Here is a 17769-nt window from a genome sequence, read left to right on the forward strand (position 1 = left end):
TGTAAACAGATAGCGAGTGTATACTGAGACCTAAACTTTACGTAAGACAGATCTGGGTCAGCAATAAACCACCCAATTTCCCAAAGCACAATCTAGGCAAATGTTTACACCTCTTTTCTAAAGCTGGAAATTTTGTGGGTTTTTTCCTTCTTGTTTTTCCCCATTTGAGTAAGTTTCTATTTGGTCTTCTAAAGAACAGCATGACAACACAAATAATATATACAGCAGTTAAAGGGAACACGAACCTTTTAACTTTGCCATACTTTAATCTGCCCAAGATAACAAACTATGACCTTTTAATGAATGTCTAACAACCCCCTTTACTGTTAGGTCACATTTCGCTGCCTGACTTCAGAATTAACATGTGATCAGTTAACAGTTCCCTATTCCAAGAAGGAAGTGGCAATTCCCTCATTACTGGGTATTTCTTTGTACAGCTAAGGCTGGAACAGAACTAAGGATACACTTTCCCTACTGGCATAGCAAGTCTCTACCCTTACATACTTATATAGCTATATTTGCTATTTAAAGCTTTCTTTTAAGACAGCTGCTTGGGCTATTCCCTCTAATTCTGGGTTAACAACATAACTTTGAATTTCCTGCTCGTCCTTAATTTTTGCCTAAACCTCCCAGATTTTCTCTCTATGTTTTCTACATATAATGCAACATGTGAAAAACCAATGTAGCTCACCCACTCTTCATTTTAAATCTCAGCCACTGAGCTGGAAAAAAGCAGTAATTCCAACCCATGTGTCCCAAGAAGCAGCATTCAAAAGAAATGAACACACTCAGGCATCAGCTTACAGCCCCTCCTGTTTTGGTGAAATGTCAACCGGCCAAAGCCCCCAAAATAGACTCCTCTTTTTTTAAAAGACAGCTTCTGATTGATATTAGAAGTCCTGAAATAACAGCCAACAACTTTTCATCTCTAAATATCTGAAACCCTCCCCAAAACTTTCAAAACCTGAAACCTCCAAAATGTCTGGAACATACATATTCAGTTACAAAAGTGAAAACCAGAAAGGAGAAAACCTTCCCTTGAGGGAAAGCAGCTGTAAAGTATTACTACGGTAATGAACACAGCTAATGCCTGACATGACATTGGTTCTTTCTTCTACCGTTCTACCTCTACCCACCCCATTTTTGTATGTGCCATTTTCAATATCCCTGGGGGAAAATATAGCAGAACACTTCTTACCTAATCCTTACGAACAAAAATTAATAACGTCTAGCGAGCACAAAGGTAGCTCTTCCCTTCTGTGCCCCAGCAACAGGTGATCAGGCAAAGTCCGGATTAAACTGGCCCTATGATCTCAAGAGGTAAAACTGTCCTCTGCTTCCACTTTCGTCCCAAATCGCAAAAACATGAGGTTATGCTGGAATGGCCCCTTTCCACTGACTGGTGGTTTCTATTTACTGTTGTTGGACATGGCTACCCATCGATTGAAGAGGTCGCCGTGTGAGCAATCTCCTTACTGCAGCTGCTTCACCGAGATAAGTGGACACAAGGTTTGCCCTATGACAGCACACTCAAAGGATGAGGCTTAGCGGAAATCCTGTGCGGGAAACCCCCTCTGCCCAGCCCCTAGCCCCAGACACTGTATAAGGCTCTGAATTCCAGGGCTGTTGCATTAAGTCAATAGACAATGTGACTGAAGGTTTTCTTCACAGGCAAGGAAGAGGAGGGAGTTTTGTTGTTGTTTTTCACTCTTTGCTCTCCTACAATGACCTAATACCACCATTTAGGAAGCTGGACTGCTAGATTGGAAGGACACTTAACAGCTGAGGCTTACTAGTATAAAGAAAACTTCTCCATGATCCTGGCTATTTTCTCTGAACCTAAACTGACAAAGAATGAGAGAAAGGAACGAGTCAGCTTCAGACACCTAAGGACACTGTTCCCAACACTCTCCTTTCAGCCTCACATGAAATACTGCAAACACAAGTCCAGCCTAATATTTACTTTGGCAAGAGTAGTTAAATCATGTGAATAAAACTTCTGTAGAAGCCCCAGTTTGGGCTGAATTGATCTGCCACCCAGATATTTTTCTCCAGGTTTAGAAAACTGCAGGCCTTATGTGTATACCAGGCATAAGAACTGAGAGGTGATGGCAGGCAAACCATTCAAAGTTTAAAGCAATTCACCTAAGAATTAGGTTAAAATAAAATCTCTTACATAACAAATATGACTGCATGGATGTTATTCAATCCTAAAGAAGTAATTTTATATAAATAGCAAAAAAAAATAATGACACTTGACTGCCACACCTGAAACACATTTGGATAAGATTGCTCATTTCAGCTTGCTTACCTGCCACAGGTTCAGATTCTTGGGAGTGTCCAGGAACCTTTTCCCGTTCTTCTTTTTTGGTTGTCCACACTTTTGAGTTTACAACTAATTCTCCTTTAGCAGGTCCATCTTCTGGAGTCACCCAAGGCCCTTCTGCAGCAGCACTTTCCTCTAGCTCCTCAGCAACAGGGTTTGGCTTAGTAGTATCACACTGTGGAGGGCTACCGCCCTCTCCCACGGCGAGCGCCCCACCTGTAGCTCTCACTTTTTCAAGAATAGTATCCACCAAATGGTTGGCAGTTTCCTCTATCAGGTTTTCTCTCTCCAGTGAATCTGAAGCATCGGCCTGAATAGGCAGACTTTGAGAAGGAACATCTCGGAAGCTTGTCTTTTGTTCAGCCCCATCCCCATCAGGCAAGGTTTCCTTGGTTTTGCCCACACAAGGGGTGGTGTCGCCCTCACCTGCCAAGGGCACCATGTCCCCAGTGACGTCGTTCTCACAGGGCAGCAGCTCTTCAGCAATGGGCTGTAGCAACACCCTTGGTACTACACTGTCTACCTCCACTTCCTTCAGATGTCTTACTATGGGGACAGTTTCATTTGCCTCCCCTTTCTCCTTACCAGTAGGCAGCACTTCTGTGATTACAGTTTGCTTCTCCAAGATCTCACCTTCTGGTGGGGCTCCTGGTAGGCCCAAGATTATATCATTCTCTTGGTCTGCCATGTTTTTCTGTACCAGAACATCCTGGTGGCCCCTAGGTATCTCCTTTGTCCCCAACACAGAAGGATCCTGGGTAGCCTCCTCTCTGGAATCCACAGTTACATTTCTACTCTCTTCACAAGAGGAGAAGTCCCTTTTAGACTGAGTCTCTTTTACTTCAGATTTTGCAGCCACTGACTTTTCCCTGTCACAAGCCTCAGATCTATCTTGTTCTGGGTCAGCTTTGGTTTTGTTTGTCACTGCCGGCAATGGCAAGCTGCACTCTCCAGAGCCAAACGTCCCCTGCCTGTCTGCAGACAAACCAGCTTCTAATGGCACCTGGCACTGTACAACTATGCTTTGCTCAGCTCGCAGTGAAACTTTTGCAGCCACTTCCTTGTTTTGTTCAGGTTCTGCATTGAGAATGGCAGAGGGTGTGCCCACTGAATTATTATTGTGTTTAAGTATTCTGCCCTCAGCACATGAGTCTAAGACAGGTTGATCACCAAGCTCTGATGTCTCTTCTCCAGGAGGTGGCGTCTCCTCTTTAGGCAAGGAAATTGAACAAAGTGGATCATCTGTAGTTACAGAACAGGCAGCTGCTTCATTTTCTTTATCTTGTTCCTGAACTACAGTACTTTCTGGCCCCACTGGCTCCTCGTCCATGCTGGACAAAGCTGAATCGGCAGGTAAAACACTTGTCCTTTCACTGGGTGCAGAAGAATCTGATTCTAACACATCCACTGTCTTGTCACTAAGACCTTCAACCCCACTGTCCCCTTCTACAGAAATGGAATTTCCCATACTTAGCTGAGAATCAGGAGCAGGAAGAAAAGATGGCAGGCTCACTGAGCTGTCTTCTGTCGGCAGTTTGTTGGGCACACAGAGCTCTAGTGCTGGGCCACAGAGATATTCTTCTGCCTTTGTTTCAGGAGTTGCTGTTCCCTTTTCTTGCCGGGAGGGAACAAAAGAAATCGCATCATCTTCAGTTACTGATTCAATCGAGGGCCTGTCTGGCTGAGTAAAATTATTTTCAGATGCCATTGCCTGATTCAGTATAAAACTTTCTTTTGCTTCGAGCAAGGCTGGGTGAGGAGGTGAAACTGATTTATGTCTGGGGGGTGAAGGGGTGTCCAGTTTTAAATCCTGTGTTAGGTTACCTTCATTTAAAATTGCTATAGAACGGGGAACTTCAGATCCCTGGTTATCTCCTTCAGGATCAGAGACTCCCTCACTCAAACAAGATTCTTTCATCTGAACTTCAGCAGGTGAATTTGATGAATTCCCCTTCACATCCTTGGAATGGATGGGTTTGCCATCCTTGCTCTCTGTTTCCATGTCTCCAAGAGGAGTCACTGAATTCTGTTGACGTACGAAATCAAAACTAAATTCGTCCTCTTCCGTTGTGCAGCAGATGGTTGATTCAATTTCCTGATCTTGGTCTTGAGCTGAGCTGCCTTTTGATGTCTGGTTCAAAACTGGCTCTTTTTCTGGGCTGGTCAAAGTTGAATCAGAAGGTGAGCCTGTCTTACACATGCTGGTTAAAGAAGAATCCATTTCTAACTCTTCCAATACCTCTTCCTGACCAGTGGCATATTTTGCTAAAGATGAAATGATAAGGGAGTGTTGATCCCCAACTCCCTGGTTCTCTGCTACAGGATCTGAGTTCTCTTTGCTACTTCTGCTTGAAGTTTCGGTTCCTGGCACAGTTTCTTTAGTAATGGTTTCTCCTTTACCAATTGTAGATGAAGGCTGAAGATGTTCATTGCTGTCTAAGGAACTTGGAGAGTCAATGCCATTTGGAACACTGGGCTCCTCCACAGGGCCACTGTTTCTTTCTACATCCAGGGTTCCAGCTCTGCTGACACTGGAGCTCTCATTAAGTCTATCAGTTTTACTTTCTTGCATTTCACACAGACTCTTCTGGAGAGTGGCCTCAGGAATTCTGAGATCACATTCCACTTTCTCTGTTGCTTCTGGAGTTGTGCACTCTGCTTCTGAATTGGTGACCCCGTCAGCTCCAGGGGCATTTTCGTCTTGGCTCCACTCACTGATATGTACTTCCCCTGTGGCACCATCTCCACTGCTCATGTGTTCATGGTCCAACACAGTTCCAGGAGATGTCATTCCAGTTTCCTCATTTGTATTTCCAAAGGATGTAAGGTCTTCTGTGTTATTCACGCTAGCAGGTGTACTCTGTAAGCATCTGTCTTTCTCTGACACAATCTCAGAGACTACAAATTGTGCTGGCTCCACCTCTTCCTCTTTTCTCTCCACGCATTTATCTTTCCTTCTACAGGAACAATCTGTCTTCCCTTTGCTCGTCAGGTTTGAAAGATCATCTGACTTTTCATCCAAACTAACTGGGTCCCCTTTGTGGTCAGGGTTGTCCCTGCCTCCAAGTCCCAGTGGAGAAGAATGCTGCTGGTCATCCACATCCAGGACACTGTGAGTAGGTGGAGGGTTCTGTGATGTTATCATTAAAGGGATACGATCCTCTGTCTGTCTGAAGTTTGTTTTCTGCAAAGGCAAAAGAAAATGTCAGTAATGTAAACTTCATAACTACACGTGTTATAAGGGAATGCAAGCAGTCACATCTGACAGAACCCCCTACTTTGTAAGCTGACTGAAGTCTATCTAAAACTCAGTCTTAATTTATACTTACTCTTAGTTTTCTCTCCCATATCTGCATAGTCACCACGATTTTGAAAGTTGCTCATGATACTCAAGACTACTGTTTCCAGGAATTAAATATAAGCTTATTCTAAAGAGTAGGATTAAATTTTAACCCCAAAATGTTGGACAAAAGTGTATCTGCATACTGGTTTGGATGAACGACTCGGGTAAAATGCTCTCTAGGCCTCCTCTCCAAGGGACACACATCACTTCCAACTTCCTTTATCCGTTCTAAACACAAACAAATTCACGACAGTTTGCCAAACTTCCCCTAGTTCTAAGATGCAGCTAAATTCCCAGATGCCCCAAATATTTACTGAAGTATTATACCACCCTTTAATCCTACAAATAAACTCCACCCTATCCATCTTCTAGCAGGAGTGGGTTGACCTGAGTCTTTCTTAAAGGCTATGAAGTCTTTAAAAAAAAAGTCCTGCTCATTAAGCAGCTGTATAGGCTAATAATTTTAGCCTTGGCAATAGTCGCCAAATCTCTTTCACCTTTTTGGTGGGGGAAAAGTATCTTTCTGCTAGCTAATATGGTAAATTTCAAATATAAAAACTTATAGATTTCCTCTTTAACTCTTGAGCCTCACCCATTCTCAAATGAAAGTAGTATGAATGTATCACAATGGACTGAACTAGAAATCAGATACTTATGTTCTTGTTCATGGCTCAACATCTGCTCTACTCCACAACCTCATACTCATCTAACTGCTTCACTTTCCCTATTGGTAAAACTGGGGTTCGGGGCTTTTAATAAAAGTTAGCCAATACATAATCATAAAACTTGTTATGAATATTAAAGTCTTAATGATAAAGCGGTCTTCTTTGGGAACCTCAGCATTGCGACCTTCCAACTTCCCTTTTCTTCAAAAGGATATGGACATGAATCAGTCTAAGTTTCTACCATGAGAGTCAAAGTCCCATAAGTGTTAGCAGTTAATTGCTCATTAGGTCAAAAAATCCAGAAGTACGTAATGGTTAAGCTGGCTTTAGGGCAACAATAACCTATCAAATGTCTGGAAAAAAACAGGTGACTGAACTGACTCCAAAGTACTGAGCTTTTCTACATTATCCAAAAAGCATACAGGCGGTGGCTGTCCTGACTCACCCCTCACTTTGCCTGCCTTATCCACAGTAGAGACCCTTCTGGCACTTTCAATAGCACAGCTTCAATTGGACTGTCAACTGTCTTATGGAGAGAGACCTAAATAAAAGCATGATTTCCGGGGAGCACATACAGGCAAAAACAAAAGGGAATCTAGTTCTGGGATAAGCCTGTCTCTCAAAAGGAAGAGGCAGAGGCACCACACGTTCATGGAATGAAGTCACCAGGCCTAATGGGCTGAACAATGATGCCTGTTGCAGAGGAAGCCTCTGGTATTTCAATGGCCCTGAATGAACCTAAATTAAATAATCACAAAGCTGCTTTCCAAAATCAAATCAAATTAATGCTGAATAAAACCTGGATGGAAAAAAGAATCTAAACTTAGCTCTTCAGATCATTTATGAAAACTATAACTAGTGAATCTATATTATTTAGCTTCCTAACAGCAGTTGCTTTTAAGTTATTTTTCAGATTTACAAATTAATATAGCCATAACATAAAAAATTCAAAATGATCTAATCTAGCGTAATTTTTTTAAAAAAAATTATCAACTATCTCAGAAAATATATTGTATATTTTGTCTTTCAAAGTCAAACAAATATACCAATATACTTCCTTTATATAGCTCTGAGCTCTGCTATAACTAAATGCTATATATCTAGTCATTGCTTGAGTTCTTTGGCAAAGGCCAATCAGAATCAAAACATTATTATATCTGGAACATAAAAACAAGGTCCAGAAACTTATTATACATAAATAAACATAATAGTCATTTGCAAGCACTGATCACTTGCCAGTGTTTCTGGTTTCAAAAAACTTCAAGATCCAATTCAAACTTCCTATATCTGGCATTTAAAACTCTATACAACTCGGCCCCTTCCTACCATCTTCATCATCCAGCAATGCTGGAGTAGTCAAAGTTCTTCAAATATGACACTCTATCTCTGTTACTGCACTTGCCTTTGCACTGGCTGTTCTGAATACCTGGGATACTTTGCCCCCCTCATTTCCATCTCTTAGCTTTCCTGGCTTCCTTCAAGACTCAGCTAAAATTCCCCTTCCTAGTTCCTCCACATGATCATGCCTTTCTCAGACAGCTTTCCATCTACTAGGTTCAAATTCTGCCTCAGACAATTTACTAGCTCTATTACCCTAGGCAAATCACTAGATCTCCCTCAGTCTCAATTTCACATCTATAAGATAGGGGGATAATAATAGCACTGATTTCCCAGGATTGTAATGAGAAAACATATGTAGAGTGCTTTGCAAACCTTAAAGCATTCTACAAATGCTAGCTATTATCATATCTCTTGTATAAAACTTGTTATTTACATGCTATCTCCCAGGAGAATAAAAATTCCTTGAGGGTAGGGAATGTTTTTGCCTTTTTTTTTGTATTGCTATTACTTAATACAGTGACTAGCATATAGTAAGTGCTTAATAAATGCTCGTTGACTGAATGCCCTAAATCTAATCAAAGTTAATTTTACTAAGGAATCAAAGGCTTGAGATATGGATTGTTTGTCCTCACCATAAGCTGCTGCTGGATGTTCCTGAGTTTAAAAATATGTCCTGTCCGACTGTCTCTAGGGTGTAGGGATTCCTCATCTGATTCAGATGTCAATGTATAAATGTCCAACTCTCGGTGATGTCTCACAGAGCAATCCCCATAAGGTATTTCATAGGATAAACTGCTCCACGAGTCAGGTTCTCCAGCATTCTCCCTGAAAACAAACAATCTCAGGTTAATATATAAATTATAGCTGACAGGCAGTAGGCTTAGAGCTACATCTGTGGATCTTGGCTTAAATTACTGATCTAACTGATTATCTTTTGCAGAAGAAGTTCCATAGGGACCTGATCTTACATGCTTTACTTACATGCAAACACATACATCCATTCCCACACATCACCCACTGTAGCAAGAGGCCACAAACAGGTTAACTGGGGGGGGGGAGATCAAGAACCATTGCAAGGGAAGATCAGAAGCAGCTTTGGGTTCTCGAAATGGTTAATATTCTGCTAACTAATGAGTAATGAGGAAGCACAAGGAGATCATTTTTAGTTTGGTTACCCATAGAAACATGGCTTACAAGAATGACTCTTCTGTGTATTATTTGATACCTTAGGCTGATTTCAAATGACAGCAGAGGCAGGGGCCCCAGTGCATGTAGGGGATATTTGAGGAGTAGGAAGCACCCTGCAATTCCTCCTCCTCTCCTTCTTCCCTTCCCCTCTGCAGAAATTCCCAGTGTCAACTAAACAGAGAAATACTATTGACTATTCTGTTCTTGTCAACATGACCATCCAACATTGTTTGATACACAGAAACTGTTTCCAAGCAACTCAAAGTGCTTCCAATTATACTTTAAAATATCCTAATATTCCAAGATAATGTGGTTATTAATGAATACAACACACAGAGTCATCTTTGTGACACAGTAAAGACATGGTGGTATATAACACCACAACATCATCGAAAGAGAAAGAGCCTTCCCTTCCTAATCCTCTCTGGGGTTAATATTCTGCTTTTCCAAAAGTTAAGAATCACGTAATCAATGAACAAACATTTATTTAGTGCCACTCACTGAGCTAGATACTAGGAATTTACAGATGAAAATACAACAGTCTCTGGAAACAAGAACCTCATGGTACATTCCAATGAGGGGAAACCACCCCTTCAGTCATCCAGGTTCTCAACCTATGTGTCATCTTCCAACTCCCCCACTCTCTTATCACTATCCCCTCCCCCTAGCATATGCAATAAGTTGCTAAACCCTGTGGCTTCTTCCTTTCTAACTTCTCTTCTCTGACAACCTTGGTACAAGCCCTCCTGACTTTATGCCTAGACTATTATAATAGCCTGTTGGTTGATTCCACTGCTTCAAGTCCCTCCATATTCCAGAATATCCTCCAGCTTTTAAATTGATCACCCTAAAGCACAGGTTGGCCCATGTCACTTCTCTACTCCAGTGGCTCCCCATTACCTCCAGGATCAAATTTTAAAAATCATCTGGCTTTCAAAGCCCTTCATAACCTAGCCCCTTCCTACACCCTACCCCCATTCACACATTTTAAAACCCAGTGGCACCGGTCTCCTTACTGTTCCTTACATGAGATACACCTCCCAACTTGGAGCATTTTAAATGGCTATTCCTTATGTCTGGAACTCTCTCCCTCCTTATCTGTACCTCTTCGCTCTCTTTTCTTCCTTTAAGCCTCAGCCAAAGTCCAACCTTCTTCAAGATACCTTTCTAGTTCCTCTTTAATCTCAGTGTCTTCCATCTGAGATTATATCCAATTTATCCTATATATCTCTTGTTTGTACCAGTTGTTTGCATGTTGTCTCCTGCATTAGACCAGGAGCTCCTTGAGAGAAACAACTGTTTTTCGCTTTATTTTGTAACCCCAGTACTTAGCACAGTGCCTGGAACATGTAGTAGAGTGAGAAAAACTTGAGGTACAAAACTATGAAAAAAATAAGGAAAGTTATAGGCATACTAATCATCATGAATTACTCAATTAGCTTGCCACCTTTAAAGTGTTAACCTACATTTTAGGCTTTTTGTTTTGTTCTGATAGTTTTCTATTACTGGTTCCTCACTTCATTCCAACCTTTGAGATCACTGCTTGTTCATACTAATTCAGCCTTCAAACCAGAATGATTTCTGTTTCTCACTTACCCAGATCTCTATGGGGACAGGGTCCCCTTCACTATAGATCCTAATCTTACCACCTCAGCTCTCTACATACTCTCAACTGATGATTTAATCCACCCCACTGCTGTGATTATTATTACTGTGAAGATTATTTTTAATGTTTTAAAAATAAATTTATTGATCTTTTATCCCTATAACATCTACATATCCCTCTGCAGCCTTCTCCCAGAGAGCCATCTCACAAAGCAAAGATGTTTTTTAAAGAAAAAAAGGGGGGGAGGAGGGTACAGGGATCAGCAAAACTGATCAATATATTGAAAAACACTTATGATATATGCACCCCACCTTTTATGCAGATGATGATTAGCTTCATACCTAACACTCCCCCAAGTTTCTGTAACCTGTTTCTAGCTATGTGCTGATTATTTAAAAATCTAAGTGTCCAAATACAGTGTGAAAATTTTAAAAAACTAACAAGGTCGTCATCTTCTCTCGCCTTCCCATCTCCTCCAATCCAAGGCAACTCCTCAGTCTGGCTTTTCTTTATTTATGTCACTACATTTTCTCTGTTGCCCAAGCTTGAAGCTTTGACAGCATTGGTGATTCCTCCTTTCCCTTCTACATCCAATTGTTGTTCAGTTGTTCCAATCATGCCTGACTCTTTGTGATCTCACCTGGGGTTTTCTTGGCTAAGATACTGGAGTGGTATGCCATTTCCTCCTCTAACTCATTTTACAGATGAGGAACTGAGGCAAACACGGTGAAGTGACTTGTCCAGGGTCACACAGTTAGTAAGTGTTTGAGACCAGATTTGAACTCAGGAAGATCAGACTTCCTGACTAAAGACCTGGCCCTCTACCCACTAGGCTACTTAGCGGCCCTCTACAACCAAAACAGTCTTGTAATTTCATATCTACAAACATTATTGCATCCATTTCCTCCTTTTCATTACCACTGGTATCAACTCCATTCAGGGGCTAATTGGTCTGGGCTATTGCAAAAACTTCCTAAATAATCTCCCAGCTCTAGTCTTTTCTCCTGCTAATTTATTCTAAATGGGTCTGGCATAGTATGAACCTTTCAACAATCACTAGTTGAGATGCTATCACTCCCTACCCTGGAGTGAATGAAAGGAACAAACGAATGAAAACCACTCTCTACAGAATAAAGTCCAACTCTTTAAGACAGGATTTAAGGAAATATATGTTCTGACCCCAAACTACCTTTCCAGCTTGATAGCTATAACTTTTCCACCCTGGTCATTTCTCAAATATGCCTTGTATTTTCTGCTTTTATTTATAGCACTCTCTTTGTTTGGAATGTCCATCCCTCTCCCCACCCCCCAAACAAACAAACACCTCTACAAAAATCTGACTCCTCTTTCAAGACCCAGCTCACATGGCACAAAGGCAGCTAGGATCATTCCTCACCCTACAACAAACTGCAGTGCTCTCACCTTCCTCTGACCTCTCTTGGTATTTTGACCATACCTTCCTGAGGACATTCACACTGTATATTGCCAGGTTCTAATCTAGTTACTTGAATACTTATTGTATTACTCTTTTAGAGAAGTACCAGTACCTCCCACTCCCTACCATATGGTATCTTACAGAACCTGGCCTGAGGTGGACACATACATATTTCTGAGATAAATAAATGACTATATGGACTAGGGAAGAGGTGGATATTGAGCAGAGGAGTAAGATGGGGAACGTGGACAACTTTCCAGTTCCTCATGAGTGAAGGTTTTGTGGTCTGGCTTTAAACTATGATGTTCTCACAATATCTTAAATCCCAACATTTGCATGTAAGTTTACCAAAAAATCACAGGTCGAATATAAATAATTTTTAGATTTCTGTTTCTTTGGTTCACTGATGTCCCTGCTCTCAATTGCAGACACACAAGGGAGTTAACGTATAGGAAAACAGACTAAGCTGATGAAGGTTTTTGCCTAGAACTTTAAATTCTCTTGTTATCTGAACCCATGAAGGGGGAGAGCAGTATAGATAAACCAAAAATAATTATACTGTTCTTTCCTTAAAGAAATACTAACAATTCTTTGCATTCCCTGAGCTCGTAAGAAAAGCTAATCTTGGGAAAGAAGCAGAGGGGAGGAGAGGGGACAAGGCTGGAAATTACCTAACAAAGGCAGTTAGGTGGCACAGGTTATAGAGAGCTAGGCCCAAAGTCAGGAAGACCTGAGTTAAAATCCTGCCTCAGACACTAGCTGTGTGACCCTGCACAAATCACTTAACCCTGTTTGCCTCAGCTTCCTCATCTGTCAAATAAGCTGGAGAAGGAAATGGCAAACCACTCCAGTTTATCTGCCAAGAAAACCCCAAATGGGGTGGTCATGAAGCGTGAGAATGCCTGGAACAACTGAACACTTACCTAAGAACACCTAAGACAGGGAGCACTGCTCATTCTTTTTCTGAACATCTCCAGAAACAATTAACTCTAAAATATTTCTTGGTAGCTTAGCCACATTTGAAAGGCAGAGAAGTGTGGTGGAATATGTACTAGATTTGAATTCTAAGGGCCTGAGTTCAAATCTTAGCTCTGTCACTTACTTTGTGATCTTGGAAAAATCATTTAACTTTTTTTGGGGAGGGGGGCACCTCTATTTCCTCCTATTCAAAATGAAGGGTTTGCACAAGAATGCCTCTTGAGGCCCTTGCAGCCCTAAGTCAGTGATCCTATGAATTCTTGACTCTGACACTTACGGTGAAGTAACCACCTCTCTGAGCCTCAGTTTCATTATACATCAAAAGAAGATAATAATCACAATACCACCTGCTCTCCTTGCTTCTCAGGGTAGTAGTAGTTCACAGAGAAATTCAAATACCACTTTCTACATGATGCCTTCTTGATCTTCCATCTGTTGATGCCCTCCCTCACCAATCCATTTGTGTACCTTATGCTGATTTTGTATTCATTCTGCATGTGCCTCTACGTGTATGCATGTCTTTCCCAAAAGAATGTAAACTGCTTGACAGCAGGGACAGTCAGTTAATCAGTACTTGTGGAATGACTGAGAGGTGTGAGGAAAGCACTATAATGGATCATAGAATCCTAGATTTCAAACCAGAAGGTCAGAGTCCAGGCTCCCTGATTTTACAGAGGAGAAAACTAAGGGCAGAAGGGTGAACTGTCTTTTAAGTGAGACAAAGACATTAAGTGTCCAGGCGGGGAATTCGTACCCAGATCTTCTTGGCTTTAAGCCTGGTGCCCTAAGTTAGTGCACCATACTGCCTCTCAAAATAAAATGTTTATTATTATGTTCTGTCACTAAAAGAAGAAAGGAGTTGTTTCTACATCTATTGAAATTCATTCCTATTTTACTTTAAGCCCATTTGTAAATACAGAAACAACTACTCAGCAGGATTCTTATTTTAAAAAAAAATCTTCATGTGTTTAAAGATAATAAGTCCTTGGCCTTATAGTTCTGTTAAGTCATAAGAGCATTTAAATCACTACACAAATGTGAGTTCTTTAAATACGTATATGGAGAGCTCAATGTCTTGGATAAAGATCAACCTTGAAGCCAGAACACCTGGGTTCAAATCCTGTCTCTTACTATCACATATTGGCTTTTTGAAACCAGACAGGCGTCTTAACCCTTCAGTGTCCAATGTAACTCTTCAAATCTCTAAATTACAGGGAAGAAGCTGAGCTACACTGGCAGTTTTTTCACCTGGTAGTTCCCCATACAAGCGAAATCACAGGCCCAGTCCCTAGCCCTTTCCTAATGTGCATGTAAACTGAACTGCAGCTAAATTAAGTCTACTTACAAGAAAATCACAAATTACACACTCTGGCAAAACAGGATGTTAATACTCATAATCACACCCTTAACCAAGGGTTTATGGAGCCAACAATGAATCTGGGTGTAATTTCACTTAATTAAATAATGTTAGAGCAAAAGGGTATTAGGAACAGGGCAGGATGGATTTCAGTGGCCTTTTCCATTTTTCAGCCTTGGCTCCAAAAGGGGGCCAATAAAATAAGCACTAAGAAAAAGTCATTACTAACTGCAATAATTATTTAGTCAATATAGACAATTTCACACACACAGATATTTTTACATATATTGAAAAAATAATTTTGTATACACATATATATTTCAGCAGTTTTCTTAGTCTTACTGAGGCCCTCAGGGGCATTTTAGATAGTTATAACTAGACCATAATTTAAAGAATTTTCCTGAGTTGTAAAAGCCTGACATCCTATTTTGGCCCTATCAAGCATCTCTTCTACAAGGTCCCATTGTTTGTTTGTTTAAAGCATTCTTAGGATCCCATGGAATAAGCTCCCAGACACACTTTGAGAGTTTAGTTTAAGCACAGGTTTCATGCAACAAAAGAACAAAGAACTGACCCTTCTTGGCTTATAACTTAAAGAAAGCCTCAGCGAGACACTAGCTTTGATATAGGCAGCCCAAAGCATTAAGGGGTGACTGTCACTTGATGACAGTACAGAACAGGAAGGCTTAGGGAAAGGGGAAGAGGACTGCCCAACATTCCTCTACAAATCGAAGGAATGTAAGGCTCCAAGTGAAATAATCTAAAACAAACATCCTTTGATGAAAGGTTCCAAAGTCTACTGCCAGCCTCAATTAGTCAACAAAATAATGTCCAGAGAAGTACCTAGCAATCATCAGATGACCTCATAGACCATGAAGGACAAAACCCTTTCTCTGCCCACCTTCCTGCTGCCTACTGATTTTACAGAACAAGGATATCAGAACTCCAGCTGCCAACTGAAGAAAGTAGTGAAGACTACATAAAAGAAATAAGGCATTCACCTGTCCAGACATGCCTTACATTAAAGGCAGCTAGGGCACGCCATAGTGCAGAGAGCGGTAGGCCTGGAGTCAGAAAGAACAAGAGTTCAAATTCAGCCTCAGACACATACTAGTTGTGTGACCCTGAGCGAGTCACTTAACCTCTGCCTCAGTTTCCTCAACCTTAAAATGGGGACAATAACAGCACCTACCTCCCAGGGTTGCTGTGAAGATCAAATCAGATAATACTTATTAAAATGCTTAGTACAGTGCCTGGAAAATACTAGGTGCTATATACATGCTTATTTCCTTATCTCACTTCCCCACAGGGTTTCCCAAAAGTCTTAGTGCAGTTTTTTAGCTATTAAACCTTAAACTTAATAAAAAGTCTTAACAACTTAAAACTGCATTAAGACTTCTGAAATACTCTAATTTTAAGAAATATTTATTTAGCACACATTTCACAATTATTGAGTTTTTTTGGTCTTGTACCTTCATATTTCTTTTTAACGTTCTATACACCAAGTTCTTTTTTTATCAGATATAAAATTCACACCAGTCCAGGCCTAAGCATATATTTCTTCCTTAGGGCAAATGATTATAAGTTAGCCCAACTCACCAAAACACAACTGAATATTGGTTAATATAATGAAGCAGACTAGAAATATGAGCGGTAGAAAAAATATTTAAGCGTCAATAATTTGAGTCTCAGAGAAAGTTCCCCCATCTCTCTGCTTAGTCTCCACCCCCCTCACTAAAGGTCAGAAAGTAAAAACTGAACCACTTATACAGTAAACTGCTGAGATAACATTCAGCAGCCAGCTGATGATAAGAAACTTGATTTTGGGAGATAAGGGTTAGGTATGTATAAATCTCATGGAGATGATACTTAAACATGTACAAATATGAGAATTCCAAGAAATACACATAAAAAATCACATCAAATCCCATACAGAGGAGGAAGAGCATTTATACAGGTAGAAAAAGAAAGAGCATTCCCCAACTGATAAATAGTCAAAGGATATGAAATAGTAGTTTTCAGAGGAAGAAACTAAAGCTATCTATAGTCCTATGAAAAAATGTTCCAAATCATTATTGTTTAGAGAAATGCAAATCAAAACGACTCTGAGGTACCACATCACACCTATCAGATGGGTTATGTGACAAAACAGGACAATGATAAATGTTGGAAAAGATGTGGGAACATTGGAACACTAATGCATTGTTGGTGGAGTTGTGAACTTATTCAACCATTCTGGAGAGCAATTTGGAGCTATGCCCAAAGGGCTATCAAAATGTGCGTACCCTTTGACCCAGCAATAGCACTTCTAGGGCTATATTCCAAAGAGAATCATACAAATGGGAAAAGGACCCACATGTACAAAAATATTTGTGGTGTCAAAGAGTTGGAAATTGAAGAGATCACCATCAATTGGGGAATGGCTCAACAAGTTGTAGTATATGAATGTAATGGAATACTGTTGTGCTATAAGTCTGCCCCAGGCAGACTTCAAAAAACCTGGAAAGACTTACATGAACTGATACAGAGTGAAATGAGCAGAACCAGGAGAACATAGTACACAGTAATAGCCACCTTGTGTGATGACTGACTTTGATACACTTGGCTCTTCTGAGCAATGTAAGGATCTAAGACATCTCCAAAAGACTCACGATGGAAAATGCTACCCACATCCAGAGAAAGAAATATGGAGTCTGAATGCAGATGGAAGCATGCTATTTGCTCTCCTTTTCCTTTACTGCTTTGTTTTATGTCTTCATTCTTGTGGTTTCTTCCATTAGTTCTAATTGTTCTTTACATCATGACTTATAGGAAGATATGCTTAAAATGAATATATAAATAGAGCCTATATCAGATTGCACAGATTTGACAGCCGTCGAAGGGGGATTTAAAACTCAAAATCTTGTGGAAGTGACTGCTGAAAACCAAAAATAATTAATTATCAAAAAAAAAAAGAGAGAGAAAAAAAGAAAGAGTAAAGAGTAGTGTCACAGAAGCCAAGAAAAGAGTTTGTCCAGGATGGGGAAATGGTCAATTATATTAAAAGCTACAGAGAGGCCAGAGGGATGAGAACCTATGCCACTGGACTTGTCTGAATGCAGATCAAAACATACTATTTTCAGGGTTTTTTTTGTCTTTACCCTTTTGTTCTGTTTTTTTTTCTTTCACAATATGACTAATGTGGAAATATGTTTAATATGATTGCACATATATAACCTATATCAGATTCCTTGCCATCTTGGGGAGAGGGGATGGGAGACAGGGAGAAAAAATTTGGAACTCAAAATCTCATAAAACTGAATGATGAAAACTATCTTTACGTGTAATTGGAAAAAATAAAATACTATTTAATTTAAAAAAATGAGGATACTGGATTAGATGGTCTCTAAGGTCCCCTCTTCTAATTCTAAATCCTATGACTCTCAGGTCAAAGCGGGGACTTTGTTTTATTGGTTTAGTAACTCTTATGATGATATCATAAAAAGTTGGAGTTCATAAAGCTGACAGTGAAGCTCTGCTAAAAGGAGAAT

At 40.3% G+C, this 17769-nt stretch overlaps 1 protein-coding gene across 11 annotated transcripts in view; it reads right to left on the reverse strand.

Annotated features, from left to right (window-relative positions):
• The window catches only part of AKAP13 (A-kinase anchoring protein 13), a 388825-nt gene that overhangs the window by 153193 nt on the left and 217863 nt on the right, over positions 1 to 17769 (reverse strand). For 10 of the 11 annotated variants that reach the window (XR_002320358.2, XM_020964547.2, XM_020964586.2 and 7 more), the window contains exons 6-7: positions 8308 to 8500; positions 2312 to 5510 (exon numbers count right to left, since the gene is read on the reverse strand). Coding sequence is in view for 9 of the 11 variants with exons in the window: in XM_020964547.2 (XP_020820206.1) it covers positions 2312 to 5510; positions 8308 to 8500 (3392 nt within the window). In the remaining 2 variants the exon portion in view is untranslated. Of the gene's footprint in view, positions 1 to 1198; positions 1485 to 2311; positions 5511 to 8307; positions 8501 to 17769 lie in introns of those variants that run through there. The other variant, XM_020964616.2, reaches the window with a different exon arrangement.

The sequence above is a fragment of the Phascolarctos cinereus genome, unplaced genomic scaffold (assembly GCF_003287225.1).
Source record: "Phascolarctos cinereus isolate Bilbo 61053 unplaced genomic scaffold, phaCin_HiC Scaffold_3;HRSCAF=262, whole genome shotgun sequence".
In the NCBI taxonomy this organism is placed as follows: Eukaryota; Metazoa; Chordata; class Mammalia; order Diprotodontia; family Phascolarctidae; genus Phascolarctos; species Phascolarctos cinereus.